The 23,167-nt window shown below is 32.6% G+C and overlaps 3 protein-coding genes and 1 pseudogene across 5 annotated transcripts; 3 read left to right on the forward strand and 1 right to left on the reverse strand.

Moving 5' to 3' along the window:
- The first annotated feature begins 919 nt into the window (after positions 1-919).
- On the forward strand, positions 920-2,587 carry LOC137833524 (uncharacterized). The gene has a single exon (XM_068641867.2). It carries the CDS (start codon positions 1,102-1,104, stop codon positions 2,137-2,139), a length of 1,038 nt encoding a protein of 345 aa, XP_068497968.2. The 5' UTR covers positions 920-1,101; the 3' UTR covers positions 2,140-2,587.
- A 2,538-nt stretch (positions 2,588-5,125) lies between these two features.
- LOC137831930 (cytochrome b5) lies at positions 5,126-9,910 on the forward strand. 2 transcript variants are annotated; one of them, XM_068639838.2, is made up of 4 exons: positions 5,126-5,277; positions 5,445-5,539; positions 9,154-9,220; positions 9,348-9,910. In XM_068639838.2, the coding sequence occupies exons 2-4, from the start codon at positions 5,453-5,455 to the stop codon at positions 9,623-9,625; spliced, it is 432 nt and encodes a 143-aa protein (XP_068495939.1). In that variant the 5' UTR covers positions 5,126-5,277; positions 5,445-5,452; the 3' UTR covers positions 9,626-9,910. The 2 variants fall into 2 exon arrangements, with proteins under 2 accessions (XP_068495939.1, XP_068495940.1); XM_068639839.2 differs by having other exon boundaries at positions 5,227-5,339.
- Positions 9,911-13,066: 3,156 nt separating this feature from the next.
- Positions 13,067-14,376, reverse strand: LOC137831931 (homeobox-leucine zipper protein ATHB-12). Its single transcript, XM_068639842.2, has 2 exons — positions 13,900-14,376; positions 13,067-13,589 (listed from the first exon to the last, which is right to left on the reverse strand). The coding sequence occupies exons 1-2, from the start codon at positions 14,227-14,229 to the stop codon at positions 13,215-13,217; spliced, it is 705 nt and encodes a 234-aa protein (XP_068495943.1). The 5' UTR covers positions 14,230-14,376; the 3' UTR covers positions 13,067-13,214.
- Positions 14,377-18,729: 4,353 nt separating this feature from the next.
- Positions 18,730-19,364, forward strand: LOC150027330 (auxin-responsive protein SAUR32 pseudogene; annotated as a pseudogene). Its single transcript, XR_016521685.1, has one exon. The product of XR_016521685.1 is annotated as an auxin-responsive protein SAUR32 pseudogene (transcript).
- Positions 19,365-23,167: the final 3,803 nt, after the last annotated feature.

Genomic DNA, 23,167 nt, shown 5'->3' on the forward strand with positions numbered 1-23,167 from the left:
CTCCACCGCTTATTATAACCATAGTTTTTTTTTCCAGTTTAGTCTCTCTCATTCCTTAACTTTCTAAATCCAAGAATGGAATGATGATAAGAAAGGTGCTTAAATTAACATTCTTTAAAATAAAAACATACACTTCACATCTTTTAAATATATGTTTTTTTACTCTTTTTTAGATCTGAAGTCGAAAAAATAGTATCGTTAGTGTCAATTATCGTATATTGTTCGTTTTAGAAGTCGGTGATCTATCATAGTTTTGTTTTTAAAAGTTGTCTCGGTGAATTTAAAGAAGAGAAAATATATAAACTGTTATTGATTCGATTCCTAAGCAATATGAGACTATATTAGTGTACGAAAACCTTAGTCGGAATAAAACTTTTCTCCATTACAAAATAAGCACGGCTAACAGAAAGGAATGAAGGAGCAATGTATGTAGATATGTAAATGTAAACACATAGGTTATTTTGTTGTGGATGGTTGAAATAAGGTAGTTAGTTTGCAGACGTAGGGGAAAGGAAGGCGTGTGAAGCATCTTGAAAAGAAGGAAAAGGCAGAAGGTAGAGAAGGGAGCATCGCTCCCTCACTCTCTTTCCAAGCAAAGTCACCTGCAAGACAGCAGTGGTATAGTAAATGCAGGTGTATCACATCAACGGATATACCAATATTAACACTTCCACCTTCCTCCACACATTCATCTGTAACATCATTCTACTCATGTATTTTATTGTAATTGTTGCATTACAACTGTATAGAGCCACATGATTTATGACAAAACTCAACTAAATTCTAAATAACTCCAGCGGATACCAACCTCACTTTGCGAGCTTTGTGTCAGCTGGAAGTGCCGATTGAATCAGATGCTTGCTTTTCTCTCTTTCTTTTTTATGTTCTTTGCTGCTGCTACCAGTAATGTCTCTTTTTGTTTCTTTCTACATGAGACTTGGGACAACTTCAACTGTTCATTTTTCACATTTCCCTTTCTCTCTATCTACACACCAACACCACAATATGGTTCTATAAATAACATCGCCTCCATCACATACTACTTACTTGTGTTCATAATTATAATATTTTTCTTCACGGTTTTACCACTTCCTAAACGTCATGGCTAACCCTCCCCCAGTTCGTCCCTGGTTCCGCTTAGCCTCCATTCGCTCCACCCCTGCTGCCCCTGCCCCTGCCCCTGCCCCTGCCCCTGCCCCTCTCCAAGAGCCTCGCCCTACGTTGGGCCTGCCCGCATTTAGAACTGCTTCAGCACCTTCATCACCACAATCTCACCCTACTCAACCTCAATCTCAACCTCAACCTCATCCTCATCCTGCTCCAGAATCTTTATCTCAGCCTAACAGATTTTCTTCTTCTTCACTCCCAAATTCTCCAGTCCACAAGACCACACTTACAACATCTTCCCCTGAGAAGAATGCGCGTGTGCATGTGTCAAGTCCCACTCACTCTCCTAAAACAATTAAACAATCTGATCGTAGCCCAATGCACTCACCAAACAATAGCAAAACCACCACTCCTCCACCCTCTCCTCTCACCCTCCCACCTTCCCAGTTCAAGACCGAGCCCAAGATACCTGAACAACCCGAGCCCAAAACCGTTCTGATCCAGAAAACTATCGACAGGATCAAGCCCTGGCACAATGGCGCCACTGAAACGCCCAAAAACAATGGCAATGCCCATCACGGAAAACACGTCACTGGCAAGGAAAGTGAGTCCAAGGAGAAGGGTATTCACAAAAAGCATTCGGATTCCGAGGACTCTGGCATGAGGGTCATAACTATTGCTGGAGAAAACAGAGGGGCTTTCATGGAACTGATCCAGTCCCCGAAGAAACCCGAAGCGAAGTACCTTCACAAGAAGGGGAATTCGAGCATCAACGTAGATGGGGTGGAGTCGCAGGGCTCGAGTGCTGAGGAAGGGAGTGTGAACAAGAAGGATAAGAATCAGAAAGGTAAAACAACGTCTTCGTTCCCCATGGCTGCGTACATGAACAGCAATGTGCAGTGTGTGAACAACTCGCTCCTGTACAACACTCCTTGCACCCACCACGACCCCGGAGTGCGCCTTTCTCTTTCAAAGAAACCATTCGGTGAAGGTTTCCATCTGAAGGAACAAGCTGATGGTCACCACGCTTGATTCCAGAGAATAGTGTTGTTTGAATTGGAGTTACTTGTTTTGTGCTTTTGGCTTACGTTATGTTATGGTATATGGCATATATTGGAGAAAATGAAAGAAAAAAAAAAGATTGAGTGGCCAACTTGGGGCACGAGTTCTAATTCTTCTACTTCGCCCTTCTCTTTTGGAGCAAAGTTGAAGATTCTCCACTGCCCTTGCTGGAAAATAAACATGTATAACGTATGTATGGGTCATGCTTACGGCTTATTCAATCACTTGATTGTTTTTGTATGAAAGAGATTCTGAAGCAGTCTATTACATGGTGCAGGGGGTTGTGTATCGTTCATTCTCCTTTGTTAATTCTTTATTTACACTATGTGCTTTTTGCAATAAATTTGTATCACCAGTATAATTAATCTATGTTGTGTCAAAACTTGTAAAACTTCAATTATATATGTCATTTTGTTTTTATCTTTTCTAACCTCTGCAACTTTCCTTGTGGAAAACCGATTAGATTATAAATTGACGAAAAAGATTGTGAACTCAATCAAATTGTTAAATAATAATTACTAGTTTAATCCTTTGCAAAAATTATTTTAAGTTGGTGAGATAATTCACTCTAGGAAGATTATCACATAGATGGTGAATGAGATCATCTAATAATATTGTAAATTAGATCCTTTGAGTTTGATTATTTCTTATATTAATCTATATCATAATAATTTTCTAACATTTGTTTTCTTATTCTTTCAAGATCAACAATTGATTATTAGTAATTTAAGTATGACTGTACAATTTTTATATTGGGTGAAGATGAAAAAAATAATCGATATATCTGAAAATAGTGTCTTAATTTTTATATGTTTTGGATCGCAACACATTGAAAAAAAGTATTCCTTCAGTTAGTAAAAAATAACGTCCCATAATATTTTGACAAAATTCCAACAATATTCAGTTTTGAAATGAAACTCTCTAAGGAATATTTTTCTCTCATTCCTTAAGTTCCATTTGGATATTTAGACTTATTTATTTTATAGTTGATCAGGTGAGACACGATAAATTTTTATTTTGAACATTTCTTCCTACCCTTAAAAAAATTTCATCCAAGAGTTTATTCATAGTAAAGTGTTTATATTTTTCAGTGGGATAATGATACTTTGACACTTTAATTTGTATTCTCACTTTAGTTAATGTTATTATTTTATTTTAAAATTTTCTTTATTTTTTATTTTTGTTAATTAAATATAATATTTTATTATTAAAATGAGTTATAAAATAGAAGTGATAGAAAAAGAAAAGTGTCTAAAAATATTATTCTTTTCTTTAATAAAAATAACTTTGTATTATCTGACAATTTTTCATTTCCACAATTTAGATTTTCAAGCCACAATTTTTTTTTAAATTTAATCAAATAGGTTGAATTGGACTTTCTTCAATTAATACTTAATTTATATATGTTAGGTCATGGATTTCGCCCGATGTTTGGTTATTTATGGGTCGTTTCCCGACCTATGTATCTAACATTAAGAGGGAACACAATTCAAGAAATCGCAATCAATCAGCTTTAATAACTCAATTAAGGTATAATCACGACTAAAGGTGGAGAGGTTACAATTCGATCTATATATACCATATTACGCTCTACAGAAAAGATAATTTAATATCTGATCTAATCATCGTCTAATAAACAACATAGGGAGTACTCTTAACTCTTATTTCATATTATACTTATTATATTTATACTCTTACTGACTTGAGCGTCAGAGTGTCATCGCAAGAGAAACCCCTCTCGTTTCCCGAAGGTTGAATCACTAGGTGCTTGAAGGAAGACCACCAGAAGTTCATCCAGATGTCGACCAACCTCGAGTTGGCCAGAACAACAAAATAATGAAAATGATTATATTTACAAAGATAAATGAAACATTAAAAATAACTATATAAGTGATATATGCATAACAAATTTCAACTCTCATGACTCTTTTTTCCTCAATGTAAAAGTTTAATTAAGATTTGTTTCGAACTATTCGAATTTGAATTAAATACATTAATTCAGTTAGCTCTTGTAATAATTTAAATACTGAAATAAACTACTTTTTTCATAGTTGAATGTAAAATTTTAACTAAAAACTTAATTTCGATTTGTATTTTGTTCTTACCGAAAATAAATTCGGGAAAATTTTGTGGTGAGAACATGGTATTTTCTGTGGATAAATTTTTAACTGATCACCAGATAGATAAAGAGATATATCTCAACAATACTTTTTGATGTTTAAGGCAATACAAACATTAAAAATGATAGTATGTGTGCGTTAAATATAAGTATATTAAATAAGATGATTTGAAATTTATGAAGGATTCCATTTATAGATTTTTGGGACAGTAATCATTAGGTTAAACTTAAGATAGTCCATTAAGTATGAGTCATTATGGCTCATTAAATTGACTATTAACTCTTGTAATAAATATTTATGATATTAAGAAGTTTGTTATAGAATATTGATAGTGAATCGAGCTACATATTTCATTTTTTATATTTTTGTTCAGTTTAATTAGTTATTATTATTATTATTTTATTTAATTTGTTTAGCACTTCTACATTTATCTATTTATTAACACGTCATCCAATATTATTATATTACTAGAAACCCCGTGCGTGGAGCGCATGGCTTATATTAAAGTAAAATGAGAACACAATGTTTTTCTTATTAAAAATGAAAGGCATATTTAAATATCAACTTAATTTAAAACTTAATTGTTAAAAATAATTATTCTTATTCTTATTAATACTACTCTACTTAAATATAACTATTTTCATTATTATTGATATTATAATAAAATTATAGAATAAAGTTTACTGACAATCTTAATATTTTCTTGAAATACATTGACATTCTAATCTCATAAAAATTTACCCAAATTTTCTATTTATTTTAAAAATATTAAATTGTTTTTATATAATGTACTTTCTTAAATTTTAAATCTGGTAGAAAAGACCGTTGTAGTAATAAAAAAAGTAGGGTACAAAATTGTAATTTGAGAAGATCTGTGCAGTATCAATGTAATTTGTTATATATAGATTCTGGAGCAAGTAGTTGGGATCCAATGTCTAATAATTTGTGAAGTTGAAGGGCAAAAGGTTGTGCCTTACTCCTATTCCATGTAAGAAACTTTCTCGTGCTCTTTTTCTTTGAAGTTTTTAATTTCCTAGCTTAGCTTCAGATGTGAGTATTCCTGTTCTGGATTCAACTTTTTTTCTCTCTTAATATCCTTACTTCTTCACTGAAGAATAATGTGGGAGTTGGCGTGTGCTTGATTTTGTGTGGCAGAGTCAGCAATGGCTTCAAATCCTAAAACCTTGTCTTTTGGGGAGGTGTCTAAGCACAACCACAAAAAGGATTGCTGGATCATTGTCAATGAAAAGGTCTGTTTCTTTTGTCTTTCTTCTTTATCTTTTTTGTAGTTTATTATCTGTTTCAGTTTTTGGGTTCACCATTATGCTTGTTGAGGAGGGCTGAGGAATTAATTATAAAGGGTGTGAAGGGGTTCAAGCCCCTCTTGTTAATCTCCGATAAAGTATACTAATTGTATCAAGTTTTACTCAGACTAACAATTCATCAATCCAATGCTGTTTTGAATTTAACATTTTTTTAATATCAAGGAGCGTAGTAAACCATCTAAATTAGCGTCAGCAAGTAATTCAGTGAATTGCTTTTTTATATTAAGAATAATAATCAAAGTGCACCAGATACTTTGTATCCGACAAACCAGGTTGGAATGCCTATTCTGAAATTGACGTGATAATAAAATTTATGAATTGAATGTTATATTACTATTTTAGCCTATTTTGTACAGGTGTATGCTCATTTATATAATTAAAGCTCATAATGTATAAATAGTTTTTTAATTTATAATTTATAGCATGATTGTTACTGTTTCCTTTTGCACATTAGGCCTTATGCTAGGTGTGCTACTGATACTGTGTTGTTGCAGTTTTTGGTTGAGTTCTTTTTGCTACGGGGTTTTTTTTTGCTGGATTATAAATCCTACATTGGTGGGTTAGAAGACAGTGAGTGAGACCTGTAATATGAGTACTTTAGTAAGCTGGAATAACACTTGTATTCTAAGAAGTAGTTTATAACATTGTAGTTTTCAACCTGGTATCATTTCTCGAAATGTTATAAGATCTAGACGTCGAAAAATCTCATTTATGAGACTCAGCATCCTCACAAGCAGCTCTTGATCGGTTAATTATGTTCTGTCCAGTATCTTTAATATACATGCTACCCTCATTGTCTTCATTTATAAATAAAAATCTTCCTTACAGCTTACACCCTTTTTATCATCCTCATCAGTACCTGGGTTAAACAACTTTTTGTTCAAACTGCATGTGGATGATAGAGTATACCCTTTATATACAAAGAGATGGGAGTTGGAATCTGATTAATATTCTCATTATTCATCTGAAAAGCTTCGAATAATGTCATATTATATGATGAGTACTGTATACAATGAGTAATGAATGAACATATTTTCCTGTAAATTCTACATCTTTATTTCTAGAAAGAAATATGAATGGGGATTGTCTACCAATTTTAGGGGCTGCTAATGCTATTGGGCATTTACAGTTGGGTTGGTAGATGCATTCACAAGGCTCAGTGGAGAAAGAGTTCTGATTGTTAATTGACTAGCCTATACTATTCTTCCTTGTTAAATGCTCCTAAACAATAGGTTGAATCAATTGAAAATTTCTAAGTAGACTATGATATATTAGTCAATACAGTGTGCAAAACTGGCATGTACTAGTGTTTTGCACTGTACAAGAGGGATACAAAAACTTATAACCTTAAGAATCCGGTATTCTTGATTAGTGAATTGTAACCATATATATATATATATATATATATATATATATATATATATATATATATATACACACACACACACACACACACTAAATAATATAATTAATTGAAAAAATAATTTATATTTTATAAGTAAACAATAAGTTGAAATTTAATTTAATATGTTCCTTTTTTAAAATTTAAAACAAGAGGAAGTTAATTTAAAACTGAATTACTCTCTGTTTTGATCCTTCTCTCTCTTAAGTTTATGTATATTTTGCAAGACATTTTAAAGATTGGAAAACAATGACTCTTAGAATGTTATAACAATAACAATGCTATAATAGTTACGAATGTAAAGTTACTAAGTACTCTTAAAAGACTTTCGATATGTATTGAATCTCCACTAAGCACTTTTGACAACTTATAAATCCATATTCTTCCTCTTTATTTGTTGTTCTTGAACTCATAACACTTCTCTTATTTTCTGAAACTTTTCTTTAGGAAAAGCCCAATCTTGATCTTCAGACATGCAAAACTCTAATTTCACATTTTTTTTCTTTAGTTGTTTCTCGATGTTTGATGGTTATTTGCTATGTTTTTCCATGATAGATTGGATCGTTGCCCATAAAACTGATTGATTTATTATCACAATGAATAATTACAACATCTTGTTTTTCACCAAAATTTTCAACCAACTTGCTTATTCGGTTGCTAAGCCATTTTGAATTATATTCAACTTCTATAGAAGATTGAGACACAGTTTGTTGCGTCTTTGCATACCATAAGATTACACCTAAGTTGAAAAAACGTGTTTTTGTATCATTTATGCATTTTGCTCAATCTTAACAACCTTCCTTCTACATCAATCAGACTTTTATAATTGGTAGCTTTAACATTCCTTCCTCTATCTTCTTTATTCATCTTTTTCATTCACAACTTCTGATGTATCAATTGGAGTACATCCAAACATCCCAAAACTTGGCCTTCAATACCAAATCCTTGAGGTCAATTCACCATTAAAAAATGATGACTTCACATCCAATTGAAATAATTTCCATCCTTTTTTAGTTGCATGGGAATTAATGCTCTAATGATATCTAAACGTGTCACACAGGAGCGAAAGTTTATTCAAAATCATCACTGAACTGTTAAGAATAGTCCTTTGCAACAAGTCTTAGCTTTATTCTTTTGTATTGAGTTGTTTGGGTGATGCTTTACTTTGTATCCCCTTTTACTCCAGTAGCTATTTTGTCATTTGAATTCCCATGTAATCATTCATGTAAGTGTCAAGTACGGCCACTTCTCAAAAAGATATCTAGAGCACCTATGAATTTAAAGTAGGGCCACTTCTTGAAAAGATATCTAGATCACCTATGAATATCGGGCACCTGCATGGTCTATTGGCAATGATAACAAGGATTGTGGGGGTGTAGCGTGATTGGTAGATCTTTAACATACATTAAGTGTCATTAGTTCATATATAGCTTGTTAGACCATTATATGTTAAGGCTTATTAATGTAGGTTTGGTTTATATAGTTTGTTGCACCAGGTTGAAGCATTACATTGAAAGAAAGAGAATTCAGAATTTTTTTATGTACTTTATTTAACCTTTTGAAAGAGGTGGGGAATTATTATATTTCAAAAGATTAAATCTTTTATGTTATTAGCTAAGGAATCTGAGTAGTTATTAAAAATATATATTTTATTTTCATGGTTGTCAAAACAAAAATTTGGTCTGACTCAATCATTTAGAATTGGTCTATCTTTATCACCCAGGTAGATTTAAGAAACTGTTTTTATCATTATAAATAGTGGTATTAGAGAACAATGGTATCAGAGAATAGTTTATTTCTCATAGCTCTCCTCAATTTCTCATAACTTCCATTATTATTGGGAAAGATTATTGTTGGGAAGAACCTGTTTTTATAGGGAAAGATTATTGTTGGGAAGAACCTGTTATATCCCGAGAAACTTGCGCGTCACGTTTATAAGTTATTGAGAACAGTGTAATTTTACACGTTTCGAGTTAATTTTGCTTTGGGATATATTGAAGTGTGTATAACACTAAATGCCAAATATTCAGATTCAATTACTCTATATTACCTTTCACAATTGGTATTTAGAACTTTTACTTTAATGACCAGTATTTCCATCAAATTTGCTATACTTTAATGCATTCCACTGTGGTAGGTGTATGATATCACCCCATTTTTAGATGACCATCCAGGAGGTGACGAAGTTTTGCTGACTGCAACAGGTAATTAATTTTTCTTTGTTTGTTGGCTGGTTCATATGAATAAACTATTACATTATCAATGGGCTGGCCAGCGGAGGAGGAACTGATAAGGAGTGGACTAAGAATCCCAACTTTGTCATTTTTACAGCGAAGGATGCTACCATTGATTTTGAAGATGTGGGTCACAGTGATTCTGCCATAGAAATGATGGACAAGTACTTCATTGGGAAGTTTGAAACTTCCACCCTTCCTGCCAAAGTTAACCATAGACAGCCATCACCTACACAGGCTCACGGCGGTGGCAATGAATCTTCTGAATTTGTTCTAAAGATCTTACAATTCCTGTTGCCCTTGTTGATATTGGGCCTTGTGTTTGCTCTGCAGTCCTATGGCAAAAATAAGGATGCAGCACCTCATGAAAGCTGAACTTAAGCTAGAGCGGAAGTTTCAGTAGGTTTGCTAATTCATTGTCCATATCAAGGAGTATCCAAGTAATTATACTTTGATCAATGTTGTGTCTCTGTATCATTTAAATTCGTCACCCCACCCAACACCATCCGGGCCCTGATGCACTGTGGTGTGGTGTGCTGTCTTTGCTCAGTCATGCTAGTTCTCCATTTAAACAATTGTTTAAATTCTCTCAAGATTTTGAATATTTTTAAAGGGATTTTATTAAAAATCAATTGATTGATCCCTATGTTTGTTGGTCAACGATGAAGCGGTTTTTGGTTTTCATTGAAGTCATGAATGGTTCGGATTTGTAGGATTTCTAGGATAGCATGGTCGAAAGGAAGCCTTCTCATGAAGCTTACTATTCTGTAAGCTCTTTCTCACCCTCAGCTAACTGGGCCTGCTCGTGATATATAGAGACTGGATTTCTAGGATAGCATGGTCGAAAGGAAGCCTTCTCATGAAGCTTACTATTCTGTAAGCTCTTTCTCACCCTCAGCTAACTGGGCCTGCTCGTGATATATAGAGACTGTTTCTTCCTGCACCTCCATACCTTCTTCTCTCACCTCCATATATTTTTGAATTTCCAAAAATGCCCCTTTTTTCAGATGCATTATTATTTTCTGGATTACATAATCCAGAAGCTAATAAGACTTCTGGATTATGTAATCCGGAAGTTTTTTTTAAATGTGTTTTGGATTACATAATCTGGAAACTAGTTTATGGGGTGACAAAAAAGGATAAAAATGTATTTTCATATTGGATATGGAGGTGACAAAAAATGATAAAAATGTATTTTCATATTGGATATAAAGGTGGCAGAAAAATATTGTGTATGGAGGTGGCAGAAGAAGATATGGAGGTGCAGGAAAAACTAGTCATAGATAGATTATGCTAAAGGAGTGGGCCTTGATTTGCTCATACCACATTGGTGGTAAAAAGCAAATTACCAAATAACCACAACAAAAACTACTTACACAATGCATAAAGAGTATCCAAAAGGAGGAGCCATGCACGTTTTGCAAGGTGCCTGCTACATCATCAATCAGTCAGGTGATATTATAACGTGGTGCCAAATTAAATGGTGGCTCGTTTTTCAGCCTGACCGACACTGGTGTAGGGATGGATTTAAATGCAAATTGAATGCGTTTTGAAATCACAACTTAGTTGAATTCATAACCCTGAGTTGTCAACGTAAACAGGTGAATCCTTTATTACTTTGTGTGGGCATGAGTTAAGTAAGTATAATGTCCATCTTTGTGTGATTGCTATGATCAAGGGGTTAGATTCACCATATTTCGAGAAATATGTCTAATATTTCTATTTCTATATCATGAATCGAGACGTAATAAAGTTGTGGTGAAATTATAATGATGTCATCTTAATCTTAATAAATTTGAAATTTGAAGTTGAAACATTGTTACTGTTTATGGGAATATTCAGATTCTAAACTTAATATATTCTTTATTTTGTATTTTAAGAATACATTTTTTAAAATACAAAATATTACATTTAATGTCTTAGAATGAAAGTTCACTAGATTGCGTAATTCAAAATTAAACTGTAAAAAATAAGAGCTGCTGATAATTTATTTTCAAAAGGTAGATTTGAAATTTCAAATTTTACAGAGTGCAGCTAAAAGTATAGGGATGCACAATGCAATATCCTTTTAACCACGCTCAAATTCCTTTTGGCTCAAATAGACGAATTGATAAACAGTTCCAACTCTACCAACGAATGAATTCATTCCCTTTCTTTATTCAATTAATCAAGTAAAGTTTGGGGTCACGTTATTGTCTCCACTTTATACACTTGAAAATTTAGCAGAAACACAAACAGAATAATAATTTTAATAGGGCCATAATAATAATAAAAATATAATTTTATAGACACTGTAAAATGATTTAGGATTTAGTTTTTATATCATTAATACATTTTTAGGATGTAATTAATTGTTAATAAATTCATGATGCTAGCTAAGGTACTCTTTTTTAACTGTTAATCTAGTTCTTGCAATAACCTAGTGAATGTGTAAATGAAATATCATATGACAGACCATTAGTTATAAGCAAATTTATGTTTTTGTCAAGTGTCTACTTCTTACTAGAACAATATTTGTGTAGTAAACTTTATTGATAGCAGAATTTTGTTCAAACAATTCCTCGAATATATGGTTATTCCTACTTCGTGTAGTGGGTACTAATAATTCGTGAACTTTTTCTGTACTACTGGCTTAATATGGAAAAGAACTACTTTGTTATTTTAATCTTTTCCATTCTAACTTGGACATGAAAGGATTTAACATAATCGTTGCTGAGTAAAGGGTACTGCATTCTTACCACTACGATATAGATGAGGGTTGATTCTCACGTTATTTTAATGGTTGAGTGAGAGGTGAATATAGAGGAGATGAGAAGTGGTGAATTGTCATGAACCCGAAATGAAAAAATGAATCAAACAGTCATAGATATCTCCATGCTCTTTTTCTTCTGAAATATTCTTACTTCTAAAATATTTTAATGTTTTGAGGAATTGGTAATGTCACATCCTCATTGATACTAAGCTTTCATAAAGTTAGGAAACACAATGTTCTTATAGGACCTTAAAAACAATTAACTCTTTCTCCTCTTCTTAGTTAACTTTTCGATCTCTTGTTGTTGACTTCGGCTTTCGATTACTGGACCAGCTAGTTTGAACTTTTTATTATATGAACTTAGACTTGTTCTTGGCTACTAGATGTGGATCATCACTTGGCTATTGGATCTGATTCAGCTCTCGATTTCTAGGTTCAGGATCACTCTCGAGTGGATGTGTGTACCTGTAAGGGATTCCAATAATAAAGTCAAAATAAGTTTGTTTGATTATCAGGTCAAAAGCACCATACCTACCTGTTACACATATCACCTATTTATAGTGATTATTGTTAGGCTTTAACTTGATTGAGCTTTTACTTTTCACACCTTGCCGTTACTAAGTATATTTTTAATGTTTTGAATTTATTTATTGAAATTTGATAGAATGTTATTTTATTCTATTATTTATTTATATTATTTTATTTTTCAATATTTTAACAGTCTTTCAATCACTGGACCTAGTGAGTACACATAAAATATAACATTTAAAAGTGTTTATAGAAGATTTGTAAAAAATGTTACTTAGAGTTAATTATCATATATGTTTATTAAACGGATGAAAGGAACAACTTATGCTGATTATTAGCAAGTTGTTTGGGGCAAGTGGTTTCAATGTTTAAATACTTAGCCAAGATTAATGCGATAACAATTTGGTTTTAAGCAACTTATTTCTATATTATTTATTTCTCTTTATGTACGATGATTACACTGAGATTATAACCTATTATCTTATTCATAACAGGACAAGAGCATTGAATGAAATGTGAAGGAAGGAGACCAAGTCTTCTCTTGAATCATATTTGAAGTCTCTACTATATATAATGTGATTTGCTGATTCGGTATTTATCATAAGGCAAACCAGCTACACTTTGTTTCACTTCAGATGAGTCATGCACATGCATTCAATGATTTATTTGGTTGTTCTGTTTCATTCAGGACCAGAAGTCCCACCATTGATAATCACAGCTGCTTAATTGGCCTAATATATCCTCTGATTCTAACAAACCCCAATGTTCTGATGTTGTCAAAGAACCATCAGTGTTCTCAACAAAGTTCAGAAGGGAAGGTTCATCTTCCACACCAAAGTTTTGTTTTGCCTTTATGCTGCTGTCACATTCCGAGATACCACCACAAACAATGTCTTCTGATCTTCCTGTTGTCGAGCTTGGCTGCTTTATCTCCTGTTCTCTTTTGATGGCCTCTCCATTTCCCGCTTCACTCTCCATGCTGTTTGCTGCTTTGTATCCTGTGCTACAACTCTCAGTTTGTTCTAGGGGCTTTTGTAATCGATTTTTCATATTCTGCAACTGTTGAAAACATAATTCGTTAGAGCGGATCCTATACGAACTGTTCATGCAGCTTTAAACTAATTCTAACGTAGTTCTATTTTTGGATGTAACATAGAATCATATTGCATATTATAATTGGACAGAGACCCTAGAGTGGCACATCACCCACTCAACTGCAATGGATGTCACTACCACAGCACAATATTTTTAAAAATTAAGAAATAATTACGTGACCCATTTAAAAAAAAAGTTAAAAGTTAAATTTTTGATGTATGAAATGTTTGTGTATGTAGAGAATCAATAGTGTATCGCAAGTATTATTTGTCACCTGTATTAACATTGATTGATAGTCTTTGTTGAGAGCATGAAACTGTGAATCCAAAGTCTTATAATTGGCTCGAAGTATGGTGTAGTCTCGCTGAATCTGCTTTAACTTCCATCGAGCTCTCTTGTTCTGAAACCATATGGCAACTTGTCTGGGTTGCAAGCCAAGCTCTCTTGCCACCTCCAATTTCTTTGCTGGTTCCAGTCTCGAGTCTGTCTCAAACATGGATTCCAATGACTTCACTTGTCCATCGCTGAACCTTTTTTTGTTCTTGCTCCTCTTCTTCCTCGTGCCTGCATTCGATGAATGAGAATATTCCATAAGATCTGACATATTTGGGGAGTTAATTTGTACCTGATGTGCGTGTAATTTTTTGGCTATTCAAGTTATGGGATTTGGTATTTATATGATATGGTATGATATGATGAGTTCGTGTGTGAAATTCCCAAACGAACATTGAAATTCTGCATTGATCATCATTTTGTGGAAAAAAGTTGGGTAGTTTAAATAAGAAATGATTTTGATCTGTGGCAATGGGATAAGTTCAGGAGGGACACCGAATGACATGTAGCCACAAAACATGGTGTACTCGGTTACGTCCTTCTTTTGTCCTCCACTGAAAGGAACCAAGTAGTTATATGTTCAAAGCACTATACAAAATTGGGCGACGCGTGGCCTTGTTTAAATCTAATGTCCTACTTTATTCAGAGTCTAATGTTTCTGGGACAACCATTTCGGTACAACTGTCCATCCCTTTTCCATTTTAGACTCAATTCGTTACACTTAATTTCTTGTCGCCTAAGAAACTTATTTTATTATTTTTTTAATATATTTTATGAAATAGTTTTAGCACTGTGGCTTATTTTTAAAATTAACTTTATATGAAGTTAGTTACAATTTTGTAATATCGATTTTATAAATTAAATTTCTATTCTTTATTTACTGTTTATTCGTATTTTTATAATTTTTGTTTGAGATAATTACTTTACCTGGGCGAAACAACGACCGAAATAATTTTAGAAAATGGACAACGCTGCTGGTTGGATCCATCATAATACCATATGAGATAAATTTATTTATTATTTATTATTTTATTTTTAATTATGTATTATTTAATATTATTTTCTTAGTTATATGTTATTTTCTTAATTCTTTATTATTTAAACGTTTACGTGTTTTCATACGTAATGTAAATATTAATAAAATAAACTTATTTTTTATGACATAATTTATGTTTTCTTTCGTTTCACGGGTATGGACATCATTCTTTTTTGATAGCTTGAATTTCCACGCATATAATGAAATGCAAAGACACTTGTTCTTCACTTTTCTCATCCTCTAGTTTTCACTTTCTTTCTTAATGATAAAAAAAACATTAGAGTTGGATAGTTGTATTTCTGATCTAATTGGTCAAACAAGGTCCTTATTTGTTATGGATAGAACTTATCATTCAACTCATATGAAGTAAGGTTGGCCTAAACAAAAGATCCTTAACAAGTAAAATATATTTGTATTAGGATTAAAATCATTTTTTTATCAAAAAAAAGAATAAAAAAATATTTTAAGAACGTCTCAATCCTGTTATAATTACAATTAAAAAACTTGAAGAAACTTTTGAATCATGTGTAATTCAAATTTGACACTTTTATACATATATAAGACACAGATTAAGACTAGAGAGAGATACAAACACAAAAAACAGCAATATGAAAATTAAGAAAGAAAGATAGAAAAAGAGATACGATGAGAATGTCTTGCTATTTGATTAAAGAAATCAGCACAATATGTAGGGAGAGGGAAGCACTATCTTTATGCACTTTCTAACCACATATACCTAAATGTATATTTTGACTAATTACACGTTTATAGTAAAATATTCTTCATCACATTAGAAAATATGATAGAATATTACATTAAAATATTTGCCAACATAACTTTAGAAATATTAGCCTTATATTACAGTCGAACATTTGTCAACTATGATTTGTAAGATATTTAGCTAGTATCTATTCAAGTTGGAGCATAATTATTTAATACCTAATTTCAAATTGTTTCTTGCTCAACGTATTAGGGAAAATATTTGCTAGTTGAACATGAGTGGACACATATTTAATAATAATATCGTCTAAAAAAAATCATTTCCTATGAAATGATCAACATAAGTAACCAAAGACTTCACTAACGAAGGAAAAAACAAAAACAAGAACCAAGAGGTGCCATGGCAGCAAAGTTCCCTAGTTGATCAATCCATTTCTCTTCTGTTTTAACCCAAAGAAGAGCACAATAAACAGCGTTTTGCTTTTATGGCTATAGCTGTTGACAAGTCTTTTGCATTGATTTGCCTATTTCAGTTCACCATCTTCACTGTATTTTTGTTCTCAAACTTCTGCCTATAATATTTTCTCACACTTTATAACTCTTTTTCCTTTTTTGGTTATATTACTCATCTCACGTTTTTTGTCTTCTCCTTCTATTGAACTATATATATACTAATGACATAGAGACACTATATATATATATATATAATTTTATTTTTCATTTATAGTATTACTTTCCCGTATCAAGTTCGAGTTTAATTTTTCTTTTTGGATCTTTTGTGTTATTCCCGTGCCTTTAAAATACACTGATTTTGATATATTAAAAAATTGTAATATATTTTAAAATGTCAAATTCAGTAAAGTATTTTGAAAGTACATATGAAGAACAACCTAAAATTTCAGCAGAATATCCAAATTCACCAGTCACCTTATGTGTACTGTGCTAATTTTGCGACACAGTAGTTATCGAGTTTAAAAATCCAACAACAAAGATATATTTGTTGGAGATCCCACATCGACTAGAGATTAGAGCATTTTATTGTATATAAGTGAATGCAAAACTCAACCTTATGAGCCAGTTTTATGGGGTTGAGTTAGGCTTAAAGTCCACTTTGTAATATGGTATTAGAGTCATTTCGAACCTATCGGACCATGCACGAGTTGGCAGTCTCAACGTGTTGGGGTGTGTTGGGATTGTGTTGGAGATCCCATCTCTACTAGTTCACTCCCACTTTAACTTGAAGTGAAGAAGTTGATTTATAGAGTTTGAGCTCTAAAAACCATTACACTAAAATACTCCAACTAAAAGTTTTGTTGACTATAATGGTTCAACCTAGTTCAAAAAAAAATGTAATATTTTTTCAAATTTAATGGTTGAATATAATTTATTTATCTCAAAAAAAAATTAAGGTATACTTTTATTTTAAAGACCTATATCTAAAATATTTTATTTTATAATAGGTCTACAATTATATGATGAACTTAAATTTACATGTATTTATAATAAAAAATAATAAATACAGTTTAAAGTGAATCATTATATAATGTATTTCTTTAAAGTATATTTGTTTACTTATTTACAAAATAAATTTGATCAAAATGTAGAATAGTAATACCGGAGGTACGGATATCAAACTTTTTTTGGATCGTTCATCGTAAAACAGACAATACAAAGCCACTAAGAGAATTCTTCCTTCACCTCCATTATTATTCTAATTCTAAAAATACTTTTTTAAATTTGTATTTCGAATTATAAAATTTAAAATACAAAATTAACTTACAAATTTTATAATTCAACAATCATTTATAAATCCAAAAAATTATTTCCAAATTGATATTCTAAATTTTAAAATTTGAAAGTTATTATAATTTTTTATATAACATTTAAATATTAAGTTAACTTTCAAATTTTACAATTCAGAAATATATTTTAAATTTTACAATTCAAAATATAAATATTTCATATATTCAAGCTCAGTTAGAAAGTTTTATTTATCGATACATAGACAATGAATCATTAATACAATATCATGAATCTTACTAGAAAATACATATATCTTTTAACTTTCAAATGTTTATATTGTATTTAGATGGAGAATTTTAAAACTCTTAAAGGATTTAAATATATTAAATTTAAATTTCTTTCATTTCAAATTGTTTATTTTTTCAAATGTTTTTTTAACAGATGGTTAACATAAAAATAATTTCCCTCAAAATCTTTACTTGTAACAACGAAAAATAGTTTCATTGACATCTATAGAAACTTTCTAAATAACATCAACCAAATTATCTTACCAATATTGATAAAAAAAAACATTATTAACCTTAGTCTAAAAATAACATTAACTTATGCGTTGTTTAATGTGATAGAAAATAGCCCAACTGAGTTTAATTTTAAAAATAATTTAAATTGACCCATGAACTAAAAAAATATTTAATATAAAATAATAACGATATAAAAAAAAATAACTCTTAGTAACACCGAGTTATATCGGGAGAAAAATTAGATCATTAAATTATCATAGTCAACTTCAATTTGAAATAAATTACAACTCAATTTGTAAAGATGATTTTGATTTAATAATTTTCAAATCTCAATGGAGCTAAAGATGTCTCAACTAAAATTAAGTCAATGATATTTCAATATAAACTTAGTCAAGAAGAGAGAATTGGATAAGAATTGATGAATGAGTAAGATATGAAAATTTAAAAAAAAAAACTTTTTAAATGAAATTTAAATTTCTTTATTCTTTAAAATATATTTAAAGAATATATTATACCGTAAAAAATGTAATTTTTGAATAAAAATAAATAGAGTTTAAAATATGTGATCCAATCGTATTATTTAGAGGGAAGGGAAGGATAGGTTAGAAGATGAAGCGTTGTAGATAGGTCGGTAGTTTGAAAGTAGTTGGATGGCATGTTTGGGAGGAAGAGTACATAGAATTAAAAGGGTGGACCAAATTTGAAGTTATGAAGGGATTATTCGCATGTGACCAAGTCCTAAGTCCTTACTACCCTTTCTTCATTACTACCTTCCTCCATGCTTCTATCCATTTACCTCAATAAATATCCATTCATTCCTCACTTCCTTCTTCACCTACTTAACCTTTCTCTCTACCTTTTCCAATCTACAAAGCCTCTTTGCTTCCGATATGTTGGGCATAAGCTTTAAACAGCTTCCGCAGACGAAGTGTGAGGGTGAGCAGGAGGTGAAGGATGTGGTGATGCTGAGAAAGGAGATACCAAAAGGATGCATGAAAATAAAGGTGGGTGGTGAAGGCGAAGAGCAGCAGAAAATAACGGTGCCGGTCAATTACCTCAAACACCCACTCTTTGTTCAGCTTCTGAAGGAGGCGGAGGAAGAATATGGGTTTGCACACAAGGGAACCATAACTATCCCTTGTCAACTCGCCCAGTTCAAGCACGTTCAGCACTTGATCGATGCCGACACCTCCCTCCTCCATCACCACCATCTTCACCTCGTTCCCTGCTTCAGGGCTTAATTCATCTCACCAACCAACCCTTTTATAACCATTTCTATGGCAACTTAGGTTGTGTAAATTCCTATATATACATACATATCCCGATTTTGGCTGTTGTACAATTCCTGTATATGAGTTTTTGATTAATCAAGTTTTTCGCCTGCAATTGTCTCCCAATCATTTATGTGTTAATTTGCAGCTGTAATGGATTTAGGGTGTGGTTGTTTTTTATTATTCAAGAATTTTTTTTGTTTAGAAAAGTGAAATAAGGTTGTTGTTAATGGTAACCGGTGAAAAATCATACAGTACACATAATTGAATGTAAAATTGAAGCAGAAGACAATAAAAGATGATAATGAAACTATACCAGTCAGTTCATTGTATCTTTTTTTGTTTGGTTTTGTTTTTAGAATAATTGTCAAAATATCTAATGGACTTTGGATTCTTTTACAATGAACAAGGTGAAATTGTCTTAGTTCATTTTCCTTTTTGTATTTTTATTTTTGTATCCGCTTTTTTTTTTTTCTTTTTCCTATCCCTTGATAAGGTTGCATGTCATTGTTTGTTGTGGGGAGACGAATGTATACACAGTATCAACTTGTCCCAATAAGACAAGTGATTATTTGCAAGTTGATACATAATTAAATATATTATTATTATTTACAGTTATTATATGGATGTTAAATGAAAACAGGTTTTAAATGAAAATATATATCACTGACCCACCAATGCAAATATCTGTTGCTTCGTGTAAACCCAAGTACACATTGATGCATACCACTCCTATTATATTGGTGAAAAAAAAGGCATTTATCATATTTAGATTATTTTTGAAAATAAATATTTCAATTTAAAAGATGCTAATTAAGATAATTCTTAGATGATTATTAAATTTTTTTTCTCAAAAGAAAAAAAAAAATACACGGTTTAAGCTTTAATTCCCAATTATGAATCATGTAACCAACCCAGTTAAAAAGAGCTAGACGGATGCAAATTGAAACGAGAACTGGAATAGCGGTATCTTTTTTACAAACAAGAAAAAAAAAAGTAAAAAACATAGAATTTTTTTTATCAACAATAAAAAATAAATAAATAGGAACCACTTCAAAGATGGTTCAACCCTTGTACATAAAGAGCTAGTACCTTACTAACCTCCAACTAAAGAACACATTCCAACTTAAATAAAGAACGTTCAAACCAAACTCAAAAAAACATTAAACAATCAGTTTCATACAATCCACTGAGTTCAAAATCCAGTTGAGAAAAAAAACATAATGAATAATATAGCAGGAACCATTATAAGATTTTTTTTTTTAATTGTATTTTGAGTTTCTTTTTCATTTTGATATGCATTTTTTATTGCCATATTTAAAAAATATAAAAACTATATTTATTTTTTATGAATCTAGAAACACTATTTAGTTGACCGAATATAATACATAATCACAAACTACACGGCATCTATCAATCCCCCACCCCGAAATTTAAATTCCCCACCATCAATTTGATGTTCGAAATGAAAATGATTTTGTATGGATGCCAGTATTCTTTATTTTGATCACAAACAAATACATACATTGTTCGCTTTTTTATTATGGTATTTTTTTTTAACGAATCAAAGTTTAATGTTATATTAATCTAATTATATTTTTAAAAATAAATGACTTGTCTATAATTAGGATTCTCGTAACCGTATATTGATGCACATAATTTTTTCCAATTTTATCCCTAAAAAAATAAGAATTAATTTAATAAAAATAAATAATTTAATTTTTAAAAATATAACACTGATGAACTTAATAACCTCTCTTATCTTATTAATAACTTCCCTTTTCTCTAAAAGAATCAATTACATCATTTATTAAATAACTTATTTCAAATCTCCATTTCTTTTTCTCTCTTTCTTTTTTCTTTTATGTAGACAGTGACTCTTATCTTTATTTTTTATTTATTTCTCTCTTCTTTGTGTTTAGGCACTATTATTTTTTTTATTTTTTTTAATGTTTTGATTAATCTTTATAAAAATTCTTTTTTTACTGAATTTAAATTTGTACCTATATGGATATTGGGGACTGAGTAATGTTGGTCCACGTCGATGCAAGGTGTCTGCTTCAGTCTTAGTTGTCTTGTCCTTCGAGTTTCCTTCTTCCTCGCGTGCATCGGTCGGCCGGTGGGGGTACCTGCGATTGTGCTCCGACGCTCAAGTCAGTAATCTCTCTCAGTGAGAATCCTTGATAATCTGAAAAACATACCTCTCTCTCTTTCTTTCTCTTCTTTTGTATGTCCCTTTGGGCTTGGGCCCTCTGGGTCATTAGTGGTCGCGACGTGTTTTGTGGTCCTTGGGTCGTGTTAGATGGTTTCCTGGGATCTAGGGGGTGTTCCCGAAAATCCAGGGAGTGCTCACGTGTGTTTGTTACTCAGTGGGAATTGTAACCGTTTGTCCCACGTGTAACCATGTTCCTTGCTTAATTAGATAATTTAATTCGGACAACGCGGTCGTCCGGTACCGACCGGTACACTTGCCCCCCAGGCTCGAGGTCATGTAAGGACGAAGAGTCGTATAAGGCTCAGGGGGTTATGGAAACAATGCGTGATAGCTGGCATCATTAATGTGTGGCAGAGATGTGACGCATGGCAGAGTTGCCATTTGGGGATGCTGTCACATCTGGATCGATTGAATGGTAGGGATTACGTGCCGTTTCGTATGCCGAGCGTATATGATCGTTGGATTAGATTTGATCTAATGGTGTTAGACGAACGCAGGGGTTTTGCTTCCCATCTCTTTGCCTATAAATAGTATTTCATTTGTAGAGTTGAGGGTTTTTCGTTCCTTTTGCTCTGAGTTTTGGGTTGCTTGCTCTGTTTTGCTAGGTGCCGATTTTGCTGCCAGTGTCTTCTTCTTCATTTCAAGGTTAGTCATGCCTTCTTCTGAGGAGTCTTCGAGTGTCGCGGGTTCGTCTTTGACTCGCGGTGCGAGTCAGGCATCGGACGGCCCAAGTTATGATTGGGTTGATCCTACCGTTCTTCGAATCCCCAGTAAAATAAAGTCTTCGGATAAATTAGATCAGTTTCTAGCAACCCATAAAAATTTTCTAACCCCGGATTGCCCGGCCGATGCGTTATATGTCGATATATGCGATATGACCGACCGTGTGTGTCATGGCCGGGAGAATGCTCCACACAACTTTTTCTTTGTGTATAGTACCTTGTTTTCCCATTTACACGTAAGTTTACCTTTTGATGATTTTACCATGAGTATCCTTCAGATTCTCAATGTCGCACCGACACAATTGCACTCTAACTCGTGGGCCATTTTACAAGCCTTTCGAGTTATTTGTCAGATATTTGGGCTCCTGCCGACCGCCGAATCATTTTTATATTATTATAACACGTACCCGAGTACCCCAGTAGGTTGGTTGTCGTTATCCAGTCGTCCGGGGAACGTACGCTTTGCTGCTTTTACTACCTCGTATAAGAATTTTAAGGATTACTTTTTTAAAGTGTTTGTCGAGCCGGACGGCCGGGATCTATTCTATAATGCCGATGGAAGCACAAAATTTCCATTCCATTGGACGGAGAATCCCACCTCCCTTGACCATCGGCTTTGGGAATCTTTGTCTCCCATCGACCAAGAGATTTTGATGGTCGTGAATCAACTACCGTGTAGGCTCCCTACGCGGGAACTGATAGCCCTTTACGGGTCGTCCAAGCAGTGGGCGGACCTAAATGGTGAGCACCTTCTTCTTGCGGTCGTTCGGCTGATAGCATATTTGTATCTTACCTTCGTGTTTGTGGTGCAGAAATTGTTGTGAGCATGGATCCGAGTTTGAAGAAATATATGAATAGTCTGAAGAGGCAGGCTAAGAAGAGTAAAATAGCCACCATCGCTGGGATTGTCCCGCGGACGACTGAGCAGGAGGTCGTTCCGGTGGAGGTCGTCCCTGTTCCCGCTCAAGGAAAGAAGAGGGG

The sequence above is a fragment of the Phaseolus vulgaris genome, chromosome 6, assembly GCF_051622355.1.
Source record: "Phaseolus vulgaris cultivar YP4 chromosome 6, ASM5162235v1, whole genome shotgun sequence".
NCBI lineage: Eukaryota > Viridiplantae > Streptophyta > Magnoliopsida > Fabales > Fabaceae > Phaseolus > Phaseolus vulgaris.

Excerpts from the sequence above, each read along its gene's own strand:
- LOC137831931 (XM_068639842.2), bottom strand. The coding sequence starts at position 14,229 with ATGTCAGATCTTATGGAATATTCTCATTCATCGAATGCAGGCACGAGG. Across the intron at positions 13,590-13,899 it reads ATCAATCAATGTTAATACAG|TTGCAGAATATGAAAAATCG; the intron begins GTGACAAATAAT and ends TGTTTTCAACAG.
- LOC137831930 (XM_068639838.2), top strand. The coding sequence starts at position 5,453 with ATGGCTTCAAATCCTAAAACCTTGTCTTTTGGGGAGGTGTCTAAGCAC. Across the intron at positions 5,540-9,153 it reads GGATCATTGTCAATGAAAAG|GTGTATGATATCACCCCATT; the intron begins GTCTGTTTCTTT and ends CCACTGTGGTAG. Across the intron at positions 9,221-9,347 it reads AGTTTTGCTGACTGCAACAG|CGAAGGATGCTACCATTGAT; the intron begins GTAATTAATTTT and ends TCATTTTTACAG.
- LOC137833524 (XM_068641867.2), top strand. The coding sequence starts at position 1,102 with ATGGCTAACCCTCCCCCAGTTCGTCCCTGGTTCCGCTTAGCCTCCATT.